The sequence below is a fragment of the Pseudorasbora parva genome, chromosome 8 (genome assembly GCF_024679245.1).
Source record: "Pseudorasbora parva isolate DD20220531a chromosome 8, ASM2467924v1, whole genome shotgun sequence".
Taxonomy (NCBI): domain Eukaryota; kingdom Metazoa; phylum Chordata; class Actinopteri; order Cypriniformes; family Gobionidae; genus Pseudorasbora; species Pseudorasbora parva.
In genome coordinates this window covers 18609097-18630014 of record NC_090179.1, presented here as the reverse complement: position 1 = coordinate 18630014, position 20918 = coordinate 18609097, and the positions used below count along the sequence as shown (strand labels likewise).

Here is a 20918-nt window from a genome sequence, read left to right as displayed (position 1 = left end):
CCTACGTATCTCTAGAATAAGATTAAGTAGGCCAAGTATACTTAGACTTTCCTTTCTGTCAGTATATAAATTAAGAATACTTAAGTGCAGTGCTAAGTATATTTCTGAGAAGTAGCCTACATAAAAAGTAGACTGACAGAATGGTTTTTGTGTGTGTGTGTGTGTGTGTGTGTGTGTGTGTGTGTGTGTGTGTGTGTGTGTGTGTGTGTGTGTGTGTGTGTGTGTGCGTGTGTAATTTGTTTAAAATAAATATATGGAACAATAAACTTCTTTTTTTTAAGGCTGGTCAGACAGCTTCTTCAACTGCTGACTGACTCAGGATTGAGCCCCTGTTAATTAGGAAACCAGATACGAATATGCTTACACAAGCCTCCAATAAACATTACTCTTATATGACAAAGGCATGCCAAAGGTTGCCGAATTCAGTAGATTTTGTTTTAGATCACGACATTGATAAATGGCAAAAACTTACATCAAGTAAAATTCTTCTTTTTTTACTACAGTTGGTGGCACAGAGGTATTTTTGAAGTGGGAATTTAGATGTATTACATATCCTACTGTTTAGTGTTGCTCAGAAGTGGCATAAATGCATTTCCACAGCAATTATACTTTGAGGATGATGTGTGTGAGAGCAAGGATATATTCTTGCTTTTATTCAGTATTTATTATACCATTTAAACCTCCTGAGTGCCTGCATGTCCACGTACGAGGATATTATATTTTAGTGATTTTTTCCGACACCATATGTCACAGTTCATCATAAGCCTAGATGTCTTGTAAAGAGCTGAGATGTCATTTGTTTTGATGTTTCAGCAGGACAGCAACTTCTGCTTGGTCTTTAAAAATGACATTTAAGCCAAATTTAGCATGCTTATGGAAATATGATAATATTTTGTAATATTTTATGATTGAAATCTGACTACTTTTCAAAATATGACTTTTTGCTACAAAACAGGGCATTGATTTAATACATGTGTTCTGTAGAGGGCACCAGGACTTAAATCATGTTTATCAGACATTTTAGGAGACAAGAAAAATAAATTACACATCAATATATGAAATATTGGTAACACTTTACAATAAGGTTTCATTAGTTAACATTACTATTTTAGTTAACATGAACTAAGAATGAACAATACTTCTACAGCATTTATAAATAATAATAGTTCATGTTAATTTCAACATTTACTAATAGGCCTACATTATTCAAATCAAAAGTTGTATCTACTAACATTAACTAATGCGCTGTGACATGAAAATGAACAAACAATGAATGACAGTATTTTTATTTAGTAACTAAAATGAACATAGATTATTTAATACTGTAACAAATGTATTGCTCATGGTTAGTTCAAGTTAGTTATATGCTAAAAAATTAGACCTTATTGTAAAGTGTTACCGACATATTAGATATTATGATGAAAATGTTGCCAACTATTACTCCTATTATTATATTTATTGTTTTCATTACGTTGCTCCACGAACACATTATGAAAATTAGATCCAGAATACATTGCATTGAATAGGAAAACCCATACGGCCATTTTACCCACATTACCTATTGCATAAAGTAAAATGGGCTATATGAATGAATTCGTTTATATTTTTCAAAACAAAGTTAAGAATCATCTTTAAACAAAGTTTGGTTAAAACAAATATAAAAACTAAAATCCTGAAACCTAAAAATTGATTGGTTAATGAAAAAAACCCCACATAAAATCACATTGTTTTTACCTATAGCCTACATGTTATTTAATGTCATTTTTTTTTTTTTTTTTTTGGCTCTAAACAATGTAGGCTAAATGACATTTAAAAAAATTATAATAATAATCCCTTGGGTGTTAGGAGGTTAAGGGTAAGGGGGCAGCGAAACAAGATGAACATATGAAAACTAAAGAATTTGATGTTAAAATGTTAAGAGATAAATATTTTATATGAAAAACTCACAGCTTTTAGCACACGCTTCTCTCCGACTATAATCATCATCACCACAGATGTGTCTGAAATGATTATGAATTATCTTGCAAATCGGTGATCTAGTCTAGACTACAGAAACTCCTCCCTATACTCAGTGCTGTTTCGCTTCAGATATCAGACAGAATCGAGCTACAGTGCAGCACACGTCAAGGAAACGTTAGTCTGCGACAATGGGACGGTGTATAGACGGGAAATTCTTTAACAATGATCACAATACCTGTCAGCTATGTAGGACTAAATATAAAATCCGCGCAGGTAAGTTTCAAATTCAATTTTTGCTAAATAGTCTCTCAGTCCATTATTTACATGTAAACAGGATGAGATATGTTTAGTAATTTTCGTGGCGCAGTTTTATCAAGGCAAAAGCAAATAGTTTTGCCTCTAGCGCACAGCCTAATTAATTATCTAAAAGTGTTTCAAATAAAACATGATAAAAAACATATCTTTTAACGATATGATATCCTATAGGCTAATAGCCTATATGCCTACTTTTGGAAAACATACATGTTTAAAAGAAGAAGAAGAAGAAGAAGAAGAAGAAGAAGAAGAAGAAGAAGAAGAAGAAGAAGAAGAAGAAGAAGAAGAAAAAAAACATTTGACTCATCTTTGTTTTGTTTTGTTTTGATTTTTTTTTCTTTACCGCAGGTAATGAATTTACTAAAAATTGCGGGTGGTCCAACGATAAGGCGAACGTCCATTCCCAGGCAGTCTACAAAGCATGCAGCAATGGAACCTTTAACGATGGATCGCACGAAAAATGCCAACCCTGTCGACCTTGCATAACGCCACAGTTTATTGCATGCAGCACAATATCTGATACCATCTGCTGTAAACAAGGGTAGGTCAAATAAAAAAAATAAAACATTTTATGTTTATATCTTACTAGTTTTGACCATAATAAAAGTAAGCTTTAAATCTACTTGTCCCTTTTATTCCTAATTAGTTATATTCAATTTGTTACTTATCTTTTTTCCAGAGAGCAGGTTTTGAGTGGAAAATGCCTACCTCAACCGCTGCAGACCACAGAGATAACAGTAATAAAGATTCACTGTTAAACAAACTTTTCTTTGCATTAGCTCTCCCTGTGCTCTCATCTAAAGCAGAAAGATGTTGTCAGTGTAAACTGTTGTTTTTTGTTTTTGTTAGACTTTGAATTGGACTTCCATAAATTCCTCTATTGGCAGCTCAATAACCCCTCACACTCCATCTCCATCTCCATCTCCATCTCCATCTCCAGCTCCAGCTCCAGCTCCAACTCCAGCTCCAGCTCCAACTCCAGCTCCAAATCCAAATCTATCTCCAACCCCCTTTCAAAATCCACCTCAAAGCCCCCATCATGCCACAGGTACCATATTGTTTTGCATTTCAGTGTTCTTAATGTTCTTAATCTTTATTACTAAAATACCATAGATATACTATACTGTTCCAATTTTTTTAGATATAGTATCACAAATACAACATTTTCACTCTATTCTTCAGTTACACAATCCTTGAGAATTTCTAATGTACTGATTAAGAAACATTTCTTATTAATATTTAAAAGTATTGCTGCTTGTTTTTTGTTGTTGTTTTTTTGTAGAAACCCTGACATTATTTAAAGGGTTGATGAATTGAGAAATCAACTTTCCCTTGAGCCTTTGATATATAAAAGTTCATGGTAATATAAGAATATCCTGTACGTTTCGGAGCTGAAAACTTCTTTGCTAGTAAAAGAAAAGCTTTTATAGACACCGGGCCTAGAAAACAAGAGCTCTCAAATCAATGACGTATTAGAAGGGGGAAACACCGCCTCTATTCGCTATGTAGTGTCTGTGTCCTGAAGTCCACGACTGAGACTCCATTTGCGATTCGGTTTCCACTTCGGTCGTGAGTGTGATTATGGCAGTTAATGAAACAACACACGTTCACCATTGTAACTCCTTTTAGCTCAACTAGTTCTACTTTTAGAACTAAAAGCGTTAATTTTCTATACAACACAGTATCGACAGCGGCCTCCGTGACCTAAAGTCCCAAAATGCATTGCGTTGCTTAAGTCACGATCCTAGACTCTATAGATAATGTGTCCGCTGCTTCTGTAGCCTCACCAATGGACTCGTGGAGCTAAATGAGCAATAAACATACAGAAGATAGCAAGATAATCGTTTGTAAACACGACACAGGTGGACACTGGATTTGCAGACATATTGAGATTAAAACACAATGCTGTGCCTTCTATATTGGCTCCGACAGGAATGGCGCAGCACACTTATGTGCATGGGCGTAGATTACGCGGGTGACGTGTACCCCTCACTTTTGATAAAATGTATTTTCGCCCCCCGCACTTTTACTGGGTCTCACCGATCCTAGTCGACCCGCTCCGAGCGGGATTCGAACCGACGTTACCCTGCACGGTGGCGGGCAAATTCACAGGGAAGCTAAAGACAGCCTTCTCTAATCTCGATTGATAGTGCGCTTCTTGAGGTCACGGTCAAATGCATTTACATAGAAACCAATGTGAATACATCAATATTTAAATTCAGAGACAAAAAATAATCAATGCAAGACCTGTCATTTATTCGCATCTAAATAGGAGGAGCGCGCTCTCACAGAAAGTCCAAAAGCGGATTCGTAGAAGTAATAGCTACTGTCACGCTGGAGCTGCAGCTGAAGGAAAACAATCGTTATGAGTGATGAAACGTGACGACGACAATCATACGAGTGAGACAATACATGCTTTATGTGTGCTTTTCAAGCCATCTCAATGTAGCCTATTTATTGACAATAAAGTATCATATGAAGAATGCTGATTTTTTAATGTATCTTCTGCTCACCAAGGCTGTATTTATTTAATCGAAAAATAGTTAAAACAGTAATATTGTGAAATACTATTACAAATGAAAACAGCTTTTTTCCCATGTAATTTATTTGAATTTATCATCATTACTTCAGTCTTCAGTGTCACATGATCCTTCACTAATCATTCTCCTATGGTGGTTTTATAATCAAGAAACATTTATGATTATTATTAGTGATGAAAACAGTTGTGCTGCTTAAAAATATTGTGGAAACCATGATACATTTTATTTTTCAGGATTCTTTGATGAATAGAAAGTTCAATGGACAGCATTTATTTGCATTTATTATATAAATTATGATCTTTTATAATATTAAAAACATCACTTTTGATCAATTTAATGCATGTCTGATCAATAAAAGTATTAATTTCTCTCTTTTTTAATTTTACCACAAATGTTTAGATGGTTTCCACAAAAATTAAGCATCACCATGAGCAGCACAACTGATAATAATCATAAATGTGTGTTGATCATCAGATCCTCATATGAGAATGATTAGTGAAGAATCATGTGACACTGAAGACTGGAGTAATGATGATAAATTCAGCTTTGATCAACAATCATAAAATTGGTATAAAAAATAGGAGAAAAATATTATAGATATTAGAGGTTATTGTTCAGCAGTGTATTTGATATCCTACCAAATTAAAAGCAAAAGATAAATTATATCGGCCCAACAATTTTTTTTTTTTGGTATTATGACATTTCTTTCCCCCTCACTTCTGAAAAGATGGCTACGCCCCTGCTTATGTGATTAAAACATGGTTCAGGCGTTAGGTCAGGCAAGTGCTCATATCCCTTGCGCGTCCATCAAAGTTGCCGCTTTCAAAACAATCCCTCCTGTGAACTGACAAGGGAGTTTAAGTTCATTAAATATCCAAATCTTCTCCAGTCCTAGCTGTGGGCGTTTACTTCCAAGTCTCCAGTGCTGCACGCCCATCAAAACCCAGCGTCCAGAGAGAGCCTCAAAACCAGTGTAGAAAATAGCATATTACTCATTAACTTATGAATGAAAAAAACATGCGAATGTCATAAGTTGACCTCAGACAACAGTATAAAAAAGATTTTTAAAAAGCCAGTTCATGACACCTTTAATTAATAGAAAGTTCAAAAGAACAGCATTTATTTTAAATATAACGTCTTTGTAACAATATAAATCATTTGTTGTCATTCTTGATAACTCTAATAGTGCATGTTTGGTGAATTAATGTATTAATTTGATTAAAAATACAAAACTGACCACAAACTTTTGAACAATAGGGTATATTTACAGTATATCAGTGCTTGATGTTGATCTGTATGTTAAAATGTAGCCTTTATAATACAGACACACAATATTAGTCGAAAGAAAGGAAAATAGAATGTGTTGGATTCAACTCTAAACAAAAGTAAATGTTTTTTTTCTCTTTCTCTTTTGTGCATTTTTTGCAGGGATCTATGTATCTTTAGTGATTTTATCCGCTCTCACTTTGGTGTGTTTGTTCTTCGTTATCAAGAAGAGGAGGACCAACCATTTTAATGAAGGTCAGTCGCAGGAAGGAAAAAAAACATTTGGAGGATATCCTGAAAGTGTATTCATTAATGTGTCCTGTCATGTGAGTGAGGCTGATCCAATATACTATATTAAACAGTCTCCATAAAGACTTGCATTGCATTGCCAACTGACAAAAAACAACTGATGTAATATGATGTTGGTGACAGAGACAAATACAAGTGAGCCATTCATAAACCTATTCCTCTGAGAAGTGTCCTCTCTTAAAATATTTGTTAGATTTGTTATTATTATTATTATTATTTTGCTTTTGGCAGGAATAATGTAATGTAGGCTTTTGGAAACTCCTTGGATCGTATTAAACGATCACTTGTTTTGTAAAACTATTTGGGGATTACAGAGGCAGTACAGAAATCACACACTTCACAGTCTTAGAAAAAAAAGGTTCAATGTAGCTCGATATAGAAGTTCTTGACTCAATTTTTGAAGAACCCTAATTTCAAAAAATGGTTGTATGAGAAATTTCTTAAATGACTGCATAATTTTCATTTGTATGGGTTACTTTTTTTCTACTTATAAAGTATTTTTATGAGCTGTTTAATTCAAACAGTTAGTGGGTGATGCAATGAACATTTTGTCCTCAAAGCTGATGTGTTAGAAGCAGAAAAAATAGGCACGCCTAACAATCTGAGCGAGTTTGTCAGGGGCTAAATTGTGATGGCTAGACGACAGGGACAGAGAATGTCCAAAACGGCAGCTCTTGTGGGGTGTTCCCGTCTGCAGTGCTCAGTATTTTTCAAAAAGTGGTCCAAGGAAGGAAGTGGAACCATGGTGAACCGTCAACAGGGTCATGGGCGGTGGAGGCTAGTCCGTGTGATCCGATCCAACAGACAGAGGTGGAAAGAGTTACAAAATATTCTACTCAAGTAAAAGTACTGTTACTTCAATGAAATTTTACTCAAGTACAAGAAAAAATTACTGGTCAAAAATGTACTCAAGTAAAAGTAAAAAGTAGCTAATTTACAATGTGCTCAGAGTAAAAGTTACTTTTTTTTAACAGTGGGGGTGGGGGACTCTCCCCTGTAGGGTTGTGATAGAATGAGATATTCACAATATGACAACTATCTCAGAAAACATCACGGTATTAAAACGATTATTTAATAATTAAACTGTACCTATTATTTTATATGGGGGGGGGGGGGGGGGGAATGCTGTTTCATGCATACTGAGCTTTTTAAAGACTTGGATTCCCATCCTAAACATAGACAAAGTTTCAAACACTAAGTTGGACGTTTAATGGAGTATTTCTGTGTCAAAAATACCCCTTCCGGTTTCTCACAAGTTTCGGAGAGTTTTTTTCGAGTATGGGTCTACTTGACGTCAAAAGAGCGGAAGGTCCTTGTATGGGCCGTACGGGCTCTTCTCCCGGTAGGGTGCGTGCGCGTGACTAGAGCGAGAGCGGAAACGCACGCCCCATAAACACTCTCTCAGGTGCAGATCCACTCGAGCAACACTTCTGTCGCGCCGCGCTCCACTTTATTCCTATGGGTGATGTCAGATGACTTCAACGCTTCAGCACAGCATCCCGGGAAGGCAGCGCTGCATTTCAACCGATTTGAACGCAGAAATGACAAGAAGCTTCACATCACGCTTCAGTCGTGTTGCAAAATTGGATCTCCACGGTCACTGACAATATTTCAGTCAGTTTGTTTATGGGGACGTTCTCACAAAGCGTGCTTCTTCATTCTAATGCGCTAACGTTACTCCATTGTAGAGAATCTTATCTTCGAAGATCCCATCTTAAAGTGTTTGTTTTTTTCATTATTGCAATTGCTACGTCACAAAGTATTGAGTGCTAGTATGAAACAATATGTATTTCACTAGATATAAGAACAGGAATAACAGGATTATGTCTCTTATGTTTCACAGAATTTCAAAATTGTAATGGAGCGGTTCGGGAAAGCCTGTCCAAAAAGGGCATCAACAGATACGAACAGTCCATCTCATACAACATAATCAAAGAAAATGACAATAATGATCACATTGCTGGACCGGCGTATCTGTTAGGTGGGTATATGAAAAAATTTGACCCTAGATCAGGAGTGGGGAACATTTATCCTGGAGGGCCACTCTTTTTTGCAATTTAGCTCCAAACCTGGAAAAAAACAAAACAAAAAACTAAAACACTCTGAAGATTCTGAAGATTATTAAAGATAGCTTCTTGTGTATTTGATTTAGTTTGGAGCTGAACTCTTACAGTAAATTTCCATTCGGTAACACGTTATTAAAGTGTAACCCATAATTGTATTTCATTTCTATTCACAGCTCCCAAAGTCCAGAGAGCGCCTTTGAAAACAGTGCTGAACAACCTGGACGTTCTTGAGGAGCTTGTGCTGGTATTAGACCCGGACATCTCCGGCACTAAGAATACACGTCACCTTGCCTCCCAGTGTTCTTTTTCCTTTGCCTGGATTAATTATGCATATTCCATGAAGGACCACAAAAGTCCCCTCGTCTGTGTTTTGGAGGGTGTCGTCACCAAGAACCCAGACTGGACCGTCGGCCACCTCGCCGAGCTGTTGACCGCCATCAGTCGCAACGATGCCGTGGAGATTTTGGCAAAGCTCGAATCTGGTGTTGAAGAATAATGAATCTGGCATTGTAAGCAAACAAACCAGTATTAAACTTCCCTGAAGTATTGTTCTCAGTAGTTTCTAAAAAGTTGTTAGGGAGATGTTTTCACTGAAAACAACAAAGCAACTAACAATGTGTAACAGATGACTATGCCTGGGGTTCATTAGGAATCCTTTAGCTTTTTAATTTTTTCCTAAACATTCCTTTTCACTATAGATCACCTTTTGGCTACATATACTGTATACTCAATGTTTTGTCTTTTATTTCATTACTACCACAATTCCTAAAATGTAGTTTATTTATTCTTATTAAATGCTGTAATCCTATAAAAAGCTTGCACAAATGATGATTTTAAACTCAAAGACAACAATAAATCTTTTACTTTGTTCAAACATTGTACATCTTTATTAAGCAAAAACATTATAAATAAAAAAAGTGCATAGAAAAATTAAACAGGTTTAGAAATATGTATACAACTATTTACAAACTTAGGGGTCGTTTGTACAAGGTAGCAAAGACATTTTTTATTTTTTTATTTTTAAGTCTTTCAACACAACGCTGTTGTTGTTGGTTTTATTTTTTTTAAAATAACCTACACAGGAACAGATTTTTCTTTTCCCAAGAAGCTCTTGGAAACGCATCATCACAGGAGGTCCTGACTAGTGCTTTGCATCCTTCATTGCACACTCTGCACGACAGAACAGACCAAGCAAATCTAGGTTTGCATTAGTATTACTTGACGTTGTCTGAACAGCTTGAGGTAGAATCCTTGCAAGTCTGGGGTGGTGTGATTAAAATCGGAGATCCGCTTAATTTCAGTTTCTTGATGGAGACGCCCACTCCACGCGAAACGCTCGAAACAAAGAACAAGAAGATGATAACGTGATTTTAGGGGGAAGAAAATGGCTCCTTTTAGGGTGTCAAATAAAAGCAGACAGCTAAGACACATAAAACAAACAGCTGGCTCAAAACATCACCTCGTAAAAAAAGGCCACGTTGCAAGAACTCATCCTCAATGTTCAAGTTTAAAAAAAAGGAAATAAAAATGGCGGGGGAAAACCCTGAAGAAAACTCTGATAAGACCTTGGTCACATACAAAAAGCACAGACCTATGGGTATAAACTCCCATAAAGACAAACAGGAATAAATAGAACGCTTCTACAGTCCGAACAATCTTTTGTACGCTTCGATGAACGATGGCATCAGCTTGATTTTTCCCCACATCTCTCAATCTCTCAAGGAAAATTAAGGTGCCGAGTGCCACCATCTGCTGAAAAACTTTCTAAACTCTTCTATAAATATATATAGATTCTGTAAGTCCCCAGTATACATCCCCTTTGCGGTCCTACATCTATAGGACACTTTAAGCAGTAAATCTAGAGCTCCAATTGTATGTGCAATTGTGGCAAAAAATGATTTTATTGCAGGAAAAATCCACGACGTCATCACACCTTTAAAAGCTGTGACGCAGCGAGGATGCGGTTAGTCACGATTAGCTTAAGTAGTGTCCTCTACTACACGATGAAAAGAAACACAAATATACTTCTACGCTTCTCCAGGCATGATTTTGTTTCGACACAAGGCTCTCAAGAGGTATAAAAGCACAAACATGCTATAACGTTGCTCTTTTGAGTATTGGGAATGGGGTTTGAACACACCATAGACACATATGGGCACATTGCTAGAAAGCTGGTTATGCTTTGCTATTTTAATACCCCGGTTGCAGCATTTACAGCTTGCATCCGTTTTTCTAGAGACATAAAACTGAGGAAGTGGGTTGTTTCCCCTTTAGGACTTGTTTGATTTAGCACCATGAAGGTCATCAAGTTTAAAAACCACCTATACAGTTTTAGACCAAAAACAAAGTGTTTAGACATGCCTATAAAAATGCAATGGAAAATAAATTATTAAAAAAAGAAAATGTTAAAAGTGAAAGCCTTTGAGGAGATTATAGGGGTTTTCAAGAGGATGAGAAGACCGCTAGATGCTTCAAAAAAGTATCAGTGAAATGCAACAGAATGAGTCCGTTGCCAACTGGACTACCGAAGGAGTGGATCCATGGGTTATACCGAGGGGTTTACGATGTTGTCCTGAGCAGTGTGAGTCTTTCTCAGTTAAACACAAAAAGTGTGATCTAAAACGAAATCGAAAGATACAGATCTGACTTAATACGTTCACATCATTTGATTAGTAATATGCATGTTTTTACAGAGCATCTTTCACTGCCGCACACTACGCGGTCAAGCAGAGGCGAATCTGTTCAGATGTTGAGAATCCAGCACTTAAAGGTTGGCTCGAAGAAGAAGGAGGCAAAAAAAGGGAGGTTTGAGATTTACTGCAACAGAACGCCCTGAAATCTGGGCGGCGGCCATTTCTATTCAGCTTTTAAAAAGCATAAAATAAGCCAACAGGAATCATTTAAAAGACTCTGGTTTAAGTTCAATCTTTGTGCCGCTTTTTTGTTTTACTTTGCTGCTTATGAACTGGTTAAAAAAACTGCTATGACTGAGACCGAGACTCTTTAAAACCACCAATATTCCGACAAAACATTTAGTGAACCACAAAGGATGTAGCACAATGGGAAATGTTCTTGAAAGGCCATGACCATGTTTCCACACATCATCAATAATGTGTTCAGTCTCTTCTACTGGACTCAATGTCTGTGGATTGGCAGGAATCACGATTCAAGAACATGAATGGCTCCACAACAGCGGTTTAAAATGTAAGGGTCCTTTTAAATGAAGGACTCTGAAGAGGTGACTGTGAAGCTTTGAGACCCTCTGCTTGCATCCCCATTACCCGTCAAGCCTCGGCCCAGTGTTTTACCCGTCTAGCTCCATTGTCGTGCAATTGCACTGCAACTTTTCCACCGCTCTCCCTCAGTTTAAGAAGCGTCGACAGCGCTTTGCTCCACAGTTGCAGCCGAGCTTGTTGCTGGCATCCTCAATGGGGAACTTGTAGTCGTATGTCAGCTCTTCTCCTCGGTAGATCTTCCGCAATGCGAAAATGACTATGTGCTTCTGACCCTCAACGTTGATGACTCGAGAGTAGCAGTTTGGTTCACAGGAGTGGTTGATGAACCGAGCTGCGTTACCGTGCATCGTGGCATCTACAACGTCAAAGTCGTCAATGCGGAACATATAGCATCCAATGCCCTGGTAGGAAGAGCAGAGGAAAGAGGTGGTATAAGACTGATATTCAAACTCTAATCTAGCACAGGGTGAACCCAAAAGATGTTTTTATGTTAAATAATTATATAATCAACCAACCAATCAATTAATCAATCAATCAAAACCATATAAATTAGGGCTGTAGGGCAATAAACTCCCTTTATTGATATTCTTAAAATGAGAGAAATGACTGCTTATTCTATATTTTGAGACATGAACAAGTTCTTTGATAAACATCTGTGACCTTTGATGCATGTCTAGTCTTCATGCTGTATTATTGATTATTATTGAATAAGTACGGTTTCACTAATAATAAACACACATTTGCATTAAACATGCATATTTGTCCATACCCATGTTGATTAGAGTTTTAAAAACAAAACTTAATTTAAGATACATGTATAACTGATAAAAATGTGTGATTAATCGCAAGTTAACCCATGACAAACGTGATTAATCGTGATTAAATATTTTAGTCGATTGACAGCCCTAATATAAATATAAGACTTATAAACAAATATAATAATATAAATACAACTATGATTAAAGAGAAGAAATGAGACATGGACATTTTTAAATAAGAAATCGATACTCTTATTCAGCAAGGATGCATTAAAATGATCAAAATTGCTAAATTGGCCTTGATACTGATCCTTGAGATCAGCTTGGAACATCCCTAATACAATAGATCTATTTAAAATGGCACCTTTCCACCTACCTTGCCATCGTAATACTTCTCACGCTTGTCCGTAAGAACAGAACGAATAACAATGCCTGAATACTCGATGACCATCTCCCCTGCCTCGATGTTCCGCTTGCAGAAAAGGCCTCTTCCGTGAATCGCAGACCTACAGCGATTACAGTTACGTAAATGTGAATTGTTTTGAATGAAAATACTGGCAACACAAAGAACTAGGAGAAAATCATTGCAAGTGTTACAAGTCTACATTTCACTGAATCATTGCAAATCCAACAGAGAAAAAGCAGACACTTGCAAAGGGTTGCAAAATAGACTCCAAAGATTGTACAACAATATCCAGGCCAAACCCACATTCCCATATATAAACCACTGAGACTTTGACTGAACCCAGACTCCAAAATGTCATGCAGGGATGAGAAAGAAAGACAAATATTTTCAGGAGATCCCAGGGTTTCTCAAAATGAAAGCGCATATTTATCTTTATATTTCTCTCATATTGACTTCAACAGGGTTTTGTTTTCTTTTTCTTCAGAGGTTTATTCCTGGGAGATCACCTGGATGCAACAACTAAACACTTCCTTCATCTCAATTCCAAACATATGACTAGGAAATTTTGACTTCTGCAAAATGTAAAAACAATGCTCACAGGCATGAAAACGGAATCTCAACTGATGTTGCTCAAATGTGGGGGTTGTAGACAGAAGTGAAACTATGACTCAGTTCATCCGTTAACCCACCTGTAGACACCAACTGCTTCCTTGGATGTCCTTTCCAGATGTCTAAAGCGCATCGCCATAGGAAGCTCCAAACTTGTTGCACGTCTGTAAAGTGCAATTGATTTGAATTACTCATCACGTGAATTAAGCCAGTTTCAATAACTTATTCAAAAAAGGTCAATTCTCAGAGAGTTAGCCAAGAAAGAGGAATTACTATCAACGGAAGATTAAAAAAGGGGAAAGGAATGTGAAAGGCACATTGTCACACAAACTCAATTTTTCTGTTTATGAGACAAAAGCAAAAATATCATTCCCATTTTAGTGCTCAAGGTGACCTCATTAAAATACCTTCAAGTGCCCCAATTATGCTTTTTCAGATATTTCCTTTCATGCAGTGTGATATAGAGCTGCTTCAAAATGTAAAAGCTCTGCAAAGTTTTACAGATCAGTGCGGATAAGTACCAATATTGTCTCCCAAAAAGAAGGAACCGATTCTGAACTGCCTGAAAAGAATCGTCAGTAATTCAAGTTTTCCCCCCACATGAACCTACACAGGTTAACACATTTGCATAATATTGTATTCACTGGCTGCCAGTGAACAATGTCTACTTTGACTCTAAGTTGTAGTTGTAGCTGAGGCCAGGAAGGTTCCACTTTGTATTTTTGGAATTTATATCTATAGAAGTGCCGAGAAAGCCTCCAGTGCTGAAAGTCAGATATGGTAATGGGTATTTTCATTTCAGACACGCGCTGTGGTAGACCAGCCATAACAGACTGGGCAATCTGACCAATCAGAGCAGAATAGGCTCTCGAAAAGGAGAGATTTAGAGATGCCACAATGTATATTATTTGAAAATTAAAATGTTTCTTATATTGGATGCATATCAGCCCATTGTAGGAGACAATAGCATAATGGGGCATACAATAGTATGAAATAGCATAATTGGGCACTTTATAAATAAAGTTATAAAGTCTTATTTCACTTTTGAAATAAGAAATCAGCAAAGTGCAACGTCATGCATATAGTATTGCAGTTCTGAAACAATATTCATGTATACTGTGAACCTCTATCAGGGTTTTCTCATAACTCTTTTGTGCTTCCGCATCATATCAGAGAAACAAAACTTTTATTTATAAAATTCAAACTTATTTGACCTGGTGGATTTGAGAAGGACCTCATCTTCTTCCTCATCATACAGGTCGGTGTCAGGAAGTTGTCTGTGCTGTGACGCCAAGAAGTTAAACATGTCAAAGGTAGACTTCCTGTTAAACAGACAAGAGTAGGTGTGAGCAGTTTTACTCAGAAAAGATCCCTTTTTTTAAGTACGCAAATTTACGTCACAGAAATTGTGCTTCTAGATAACATCAGTTGTTACTCTCCAAGACAAATATATAGGCCCAAATCCCCTCCATTCATTGGTATGGTAAATCAAAAAGCAGAACGCAAAACACCTACTCATTTAGTCATTTAGAAAACGGCTTCTTAAAGAAAACCTAAGATATAGAGAAAGCCCCCCTACAGTGACACGCTCATAAGTTCCTTATTTAAGGTACGATGTTCAACCAGTAACTGGATTCCCGGCTGTGAACTAGGACTGTCAATCAATTATAAAACACAATTAAAATAATTACACATTAAGATATTCACATATCGATTTGCTGGAAAAAGCCCTTAAATTATAATAATAATGATAATGATAATAATAATAATAATAATAATAATAATAATAATGTAATAATAATAATACATTTTATTTATAATGCACTTTATATTAAACAAAATCTTAAAGTGCTAAAGAATTAAAAACAATCAACAACAATAAATAAATAAGTAAATGAATGAAGTAAAATAAATAAAACTGAAAAAAATAAAGTAGTACCAAGTCAATTAAAAGCTGGGTTAAGACCACGCTTAAAAGCATCTATAGTCTGTGGAGTCCGCAGGTGGTCAGGGAGAGCATTCCCCAGACTGGGGGCTGCAGAGCAGAAGGCCCGATCTCCCATAGTACGGAGATTGGTCGAGGGAGTTTTAAGATGAAACAGAGAAACAGAGCGGAGGTTACGAGTGGCTGTTTGTGTGGTGAGGAGTTCCTTGAGATAGGAGGGAGCATCACCATGGATGCACTGGTGCGTAATGAGAGAGATCTTGTACTCGATCCTGAACGACACAGGAAGCCAGTGGAGTGATTTTAGAATGGGGGTGTTGTGATCGTATTTTCGCACCCTCATGAGGATCCTAGCAGCACTGTTCTGAATACACTGCAGCCTCTGGAGATTTTTGGCTAGGGATGCCAATAAGGAGCGCATTGCAGTAGTCCAGCCTGGAGGAGATAAAGACGTGGACAAGCTTCTCCGCATCTGCCAGTGTTAGAATGGGACGAAGTTTGCCAATGTTTCTGAGGTGGAAGAAGGAGGTCCTACACAGGTGTTTGATGTGAGCTTCAAAAGTAAGCTGCGATTCCATTCTGACCCCCAGATTGGTGACTGAAGTGGAAAGTGGAATGACCTGACCAGAGAAAGCAATGCTGGTGATAACGGACTTCTGGACCTGAAGTGGAGTGCCGACTAGGATAGCTTCAGTCTTGGAGCTGTTTAGCTGCAGAAAGTTTTGCTTCATCCACGCCTTCTCATCCCGGCAAGTGATCAAAGTGGATGGTGTGAGGTCAGCAGAGGGAGAGGAACTTGTCCTAAAGTAAAGTTGATTGTCATCAGCATAGCAGTGAAAAGAAATCCCATGCCGGCTGATGAGACGGCCAAGGGGGAGCATGTAGAGTATGAACAGGGTGGGTCCGAGCACAGAGCCTTCAGGGACACCGCAGGTGACATTTTGTGACAGGGATGTAGCTTCTCCTAATGCAACATATTCAGTTCTCCCAGTGAGATAAGAAGAAAACCAGTTGTGGACCGAGTCAGAGAGACCCATGGTGGAATGTAAACGGTGAAGGAGGATGTTATGGTAAACTATATCGAAGGCTGTAAGTCCAGGAGGATGAGAAGGGATGGGGAACCAGCATTTGCCGGCATCAATAGATCGTTTGTGACCCTGACCAAAGTTGTTTCTGTGCTGTGTCCTGAGCGAAAACCAGACTGAAATTTCTCAAAAAGATTATTATGCTCCAAATGGACCTGAAGCTGTGCAGCAACAACTTTTTCCAGCACCTTAGAGAGGTATGGGAGGTTGGATATGGGCCTGTAGTTGTCAATAACATCAGGGTCTAAAGTAGTTTTTTTTTTAAAGTGGTCTGATGATAGCAGTTTTTAGAGATGAAGGAACAAGGCCAGCCTGGAGGGAATTATTAATAATCTTGGTTAAAAAATGGACTTAAGACACAGAGGTTAGATTTTACCAAGGCTGTAGGAAAAGGATCCAGTGGACAGGTGGATGGTTTCATTTTTCTGATGATGTCCTCAACCTCAAGCTGTGTGATGATGGAGAAGCAGCAGAGATGTTGGAAGGTCCCTGGCTGTGGATCAACAGACGGGACAGGCAGAGCGGAGGTGCTAGATAGAAGCAAGTGGATGTTGTCTACTTTGTTCCTAAAAAAGTTCATGAACTTATTACACCTCTCTTCTGTGGCTTCTGAAAAAAGAGTGAGTTTGTGGTTTGAGGATGTGATTTATAGTGGAGAAAAGCTTCTTGGAGTTTCCAGAGTTATTGTTGATGATGCAAGAGTAGAACTGTGACTGAGCATCTCTCAAGGACCTTGCGTAGGCCTTCTGATGATCTCTATAGGCTTGCCTATGAACAGTGAGTCCTGAGTGCTTGAGACGCCTCTCAAGTACGCGCCCAACCGTCTTCATCTTCCGCAGTTCACTGGTGTACCAGGGTGCTGAGCGCGAGAAGGTGACCATTCTAGTTTTGACAGGTGCGTGAAGATCTAGAAGGTTGCTCAGAGACTTGTTGTAGAAGTCAACCGACTCTGAGACTGAGGAGAGATCAACAGAGGAGAATTGCTGAAGGTCTATAGTTAAAGAGTCTTGGTTAATCTTTTTCAGGTTCCTGAAGCAAATTTGACAGGTATCTTTGGTAAGAGAAAAAGAGGGGCGTGGCAGCTCCAATGAGATGGCCTGGTGGTCAGACACACCCAGATCATAAACCAAGAGGTTTCTAATATGAGGAGAGCTGGAAATGACCAAGTCCAGAGTGTGCCCCCTAGAATGAGTGGGGCCAACCACGTGCTGTTGGAGATTGAGGCAGTCCAATAATTGCAGAAACTCAGCTGCCAGGTGTTAGTAGGGGGTATCTACATGAATATTAAAATCTCCAAATATTAAAATGTTGCCAGAAGTAGAGCAGAGTGTTGTGAGAAAGTCATGCATCTCAGAGATAAAAACAAAATTTGTTTTTGGGGGCCGATAAAGAAACAGTTTTGTCAAAGAAAAAGGGGGTTTACATTTAAAAGCAAGGTATTCAAATGATGACACTGTGGGCAGAGGGAGAAAAGACAGCTCCAATGATTGTCTATGAATTACAGCTAAGCCACCACCATGACCAGTGTAGCGGGCTTTCTTCAGGTAGCTGTAACCAGGAGGACAGGCATCATTAAGTGCTGAGTAAACTACAGGCTGATGCCATGTTTCCATTAAGCACACAAGGTCTAATCTCTTATCAATGATGTGGTCTTGGATGAAAGATGACTTATTTGTGAGGGATTGTGCATTAAAAAGTTCTATTTTGAGCGTTGATGGGGTGGTGAATCTCGTTATTGGCCGTAAAACACTAAAATCCATTCCACGTTTTCTGTCATGCGCTGTGCTAAAAGATCTTGCGGTGTTTCCCGTGCAATCCAGTTTAGATTGGTGAGATCTCGCGGTGTTTCCCGTGCAATCCAGCTTAGATTGGTGAGATCTTGCGGTGATTCCCGTGTTACCAAAACGGAGAGCAACACTGTTGTGATGACGCGGCAGATGTGCGACGGGGGTCCAGATGGATGGTATGGCTGATGCGGAGTTTTCAGGCTGATGATAAACTAGCCCGCGACGAGCGCCTCTATGGATGTAACGCGGTTTGCGCAGAAGTCCAAGTTCCTTAATGACCGCGATGCACGCTGGAAATGTGTGGTCGTTGAAATTTAGCAGCTGTGGGATGGAATATTTAAGCTTCATGACGGCCGCTGGAAGGTTTTGACTAGCGCTATGCATTATAGAAACACAGAGCTGGAACACTGTCAGGCACAGCGAGATGATGGTCCATACCATAGCAGAGGAGTGTATGCGGCAACTCCCAGCAATCAGACGATTTTTAGAAGAGATAGCAGGGGGTGAGTAAAAGTCTTTGAAATTAGGAGGAAAAACGTAAAAATCTGTACAAAAAATGTTTTAGATGTATAAAAGTGGTGAACAATGACAGTCCTCTCCTGTCATGAGGGAGTCCATTCAAACTGCCAACTGTCAACAGCCAACTGTCAACAGCCGAGAAGAGCTATCCGAAACGATAAGATCCAAGCAATATGTCCCAAAATTAGCACTGACTGAATGTACTAGTTACTGACAAAAAATAAAATAAAAATATAGTCTATAATTAACGTATATAAACTAAAATCGAGTGGAAAAGCGGCGAACAGACAACGCCAGCATCCTCTCCCCCTTGTATATATATATATAGTAGTATATTATTATTAGTAACATGTTACTGAAGCAGACAACTTAAGCATTTAATAAAGATTACAAAGTGCCGATAAATGAATAACGTGGGTTAAGTCTCATATGCCAAAAGTGTGAAATGTACGATTGAGAACAAAAGATCATGAATTAAGCTGTTCTCCTCACCAGACATTACACAAAAGACTGCAAATAGGTGTTTACAGGCCAATTAATCTTATCTAGCCTTCTCAAAAACTCACATCACATGGTCTTAGACAGGCAAGGAGTTAAAGGTCTTTTCCAGCAAATTGATATTTGTTTTTTTTCTGTGCATTCATTCATTTAACTCCTCCACAATACTATAGTAAAATGTGTCAATAGTCAATAAATAGTTTGAAGCTTTGTAACAATGAAATGATATTATTAGTATTATTAATTATTGTAAATGATGTTTTAATAATTATTATTAATTGGAAGTAATTCTACTATAGTATTGTGGAGGAGTTAAAAGAAGGAAAGCACAGGAAATAACCAAATATCAATTTGCTGGGAAAACACTACTAAAAGTGATAAACATGTTGTCTAAGCTGTAATAACTCCCTGATTTTTGGGGGGAGAGTGTGTAATAGAGGATGACACAGGAGAGGATTTTCAAACCTCTCCCGTCCCACTCCCAAAAAAAAAAAAATCTCATCCCATCCCATCCCGTCACAATCCCAGAAGAATGACTCCTGTTCCCTCCCACTCCCATGTTACATTTTTTTCGGCCAGAATCAGTTACAGTCAGTTACAGTAAAAAATTAAATACAGATCACAGCATAGCCATGCCCAGTTGAATAGAAGGTCAAAGTGCCAAAATGTCGTTCAATATAATTTCAGATGAATATAATAACGATGCACACACATTAAATTCCACGTAAATCATCTATGCAAACACAGGCACGTCAGTAAAAAGATTGGTTACTTCAGAGTGCCCTAAAATGTCAGTGAGCACAGCTGAGGTATCATTTTCCAACAGTAGTCATTACAGCGTGGCTTTTTGGTCTGACTCAATTTGGATTATGATTTTCGCAGCAACAAAGTGCATAGCAAAGTCTCCTTTTGCTTTTATTATTGGTATTAACTGTTGGTAGTGATTGGTAATTGGTATAACGGGTGTGGAACACGTCATTCACTGAACCAGCCACACCAAAGCAAACAGGAGAGCATTGAGATAAGGCTACTAGAATTGAGTTCAAAATTAAAACATAGAGGTAATTTATATAAAAAGTACATAGATGGTATCATAGTATTACAATTCCCGCTCCCGGTAAAAAAAAATTCTGCTCCCGTCCCAATCACGTGATTAATAGTGATTTTATTTCTCATCCCAAGGGACTTGCAGGAAATAGTGGAAAAAAGAAGTTTCCCTGTGTCATGTTATATGCAAGATTTATTCAAATGGATCTAAAAGGTAGGACCTCGCTTTTTCCCCTTCTCCCCTTACCCTGCTACACTCCACCATATACAGTGGTATAAATGTAATATCCCAGTGTCAATAAATTAATTTAATATGCTGGAAACATCCCAAACTGTCTGCAGGGTGCTAGAGCTCACAGGGCCAAAATCAATTTATAACCCCAAAAAATCAAAAAGTTTTTTTTTTTTTTTTTTGGGGGGGGGGGGGGGGGGGGGGGGGGGGGAATTACAGCTCCAACAACATATACTTACATGTGTATCACTTTTAGCAGTGTTTTATGTAACTCTAAAGGGTATCCTGTAAAATGACACCAAAATTTCGTCAATATATATATGACCAGGTCATTCTGGATC

The 20918-nt window shown here is 38.0% G+C and overlaps 3 protein-coding genes across 4 annotated transcripts in view; 2 read left to right on the top strand and 1 right to left on the bottom strand.

Moving 5' to 3' along the window:
• Positions 1-20918, top strand: part of hspb6 (heat shock protein, alpha-crystallin-related, b6) — a 177471-nt gene that overhangs the window by 84446 nt on the left and 72107 nt on the right. The gene's annotated exons all lie outside the window — the stretch shown is intronic.
• Positions 2107-9329, top strand: igflr1 (IGF-like family receptor 1). 2 transcript variants are annotated; one of them, XM_067450263.1, is made up of 8 exons: positions 2107-2232; positions 2623-2815; positions 2954-3011; positions 3124-3219; positions 3250-3322; positions 6243-6335; positions 8233-8370; positions 8629-9329. In XM_067450263.1, exons 1-8 carry the CDS (start codon positions 2148-2150, stop codon positions 8949-8951), a joined length of 1059 nt encoding a protein of 352 aa, XP_067306364.1. In that variant the 5' UTR covers positions 2107-2147; the 3' UTR covers positions 8952-9329. The 2 variants fall into 2 exon arrangements, with proteins under 2 accessions (XP_067306364.1, XP_067306363.1); XM_067450262.1 differs by having other exon boundaries at positions 3124-3322.
• Positions 10742-20918, bottom strand: part of kmt2bb (lysine (K)-specific methyltransferase 2Bb) — a 65773-nt gene continuing 55596 nt past the window's right edge. The window contains exons 34-37 of the mRNA XM_067450261.1: positions 14679-14786; positions 13545-13628; positions 12826-12955; positions 10742-12092 (exon numbers count right to left, since the gene is read on the bottom strand). Coding sequence (XP_067306362.1) covers positions 11817-12092; positions 12826-12955; positions 13545-13628; positions 14679-14786 — 598 coding nt within the window. The 3' untranslated portion in view covers positions 10742-11816. The remainder of the gene's footprint in view (positions 12093-12825; positions 12956-13544; positions 13629-14678; positions 14787-20918) is intronic.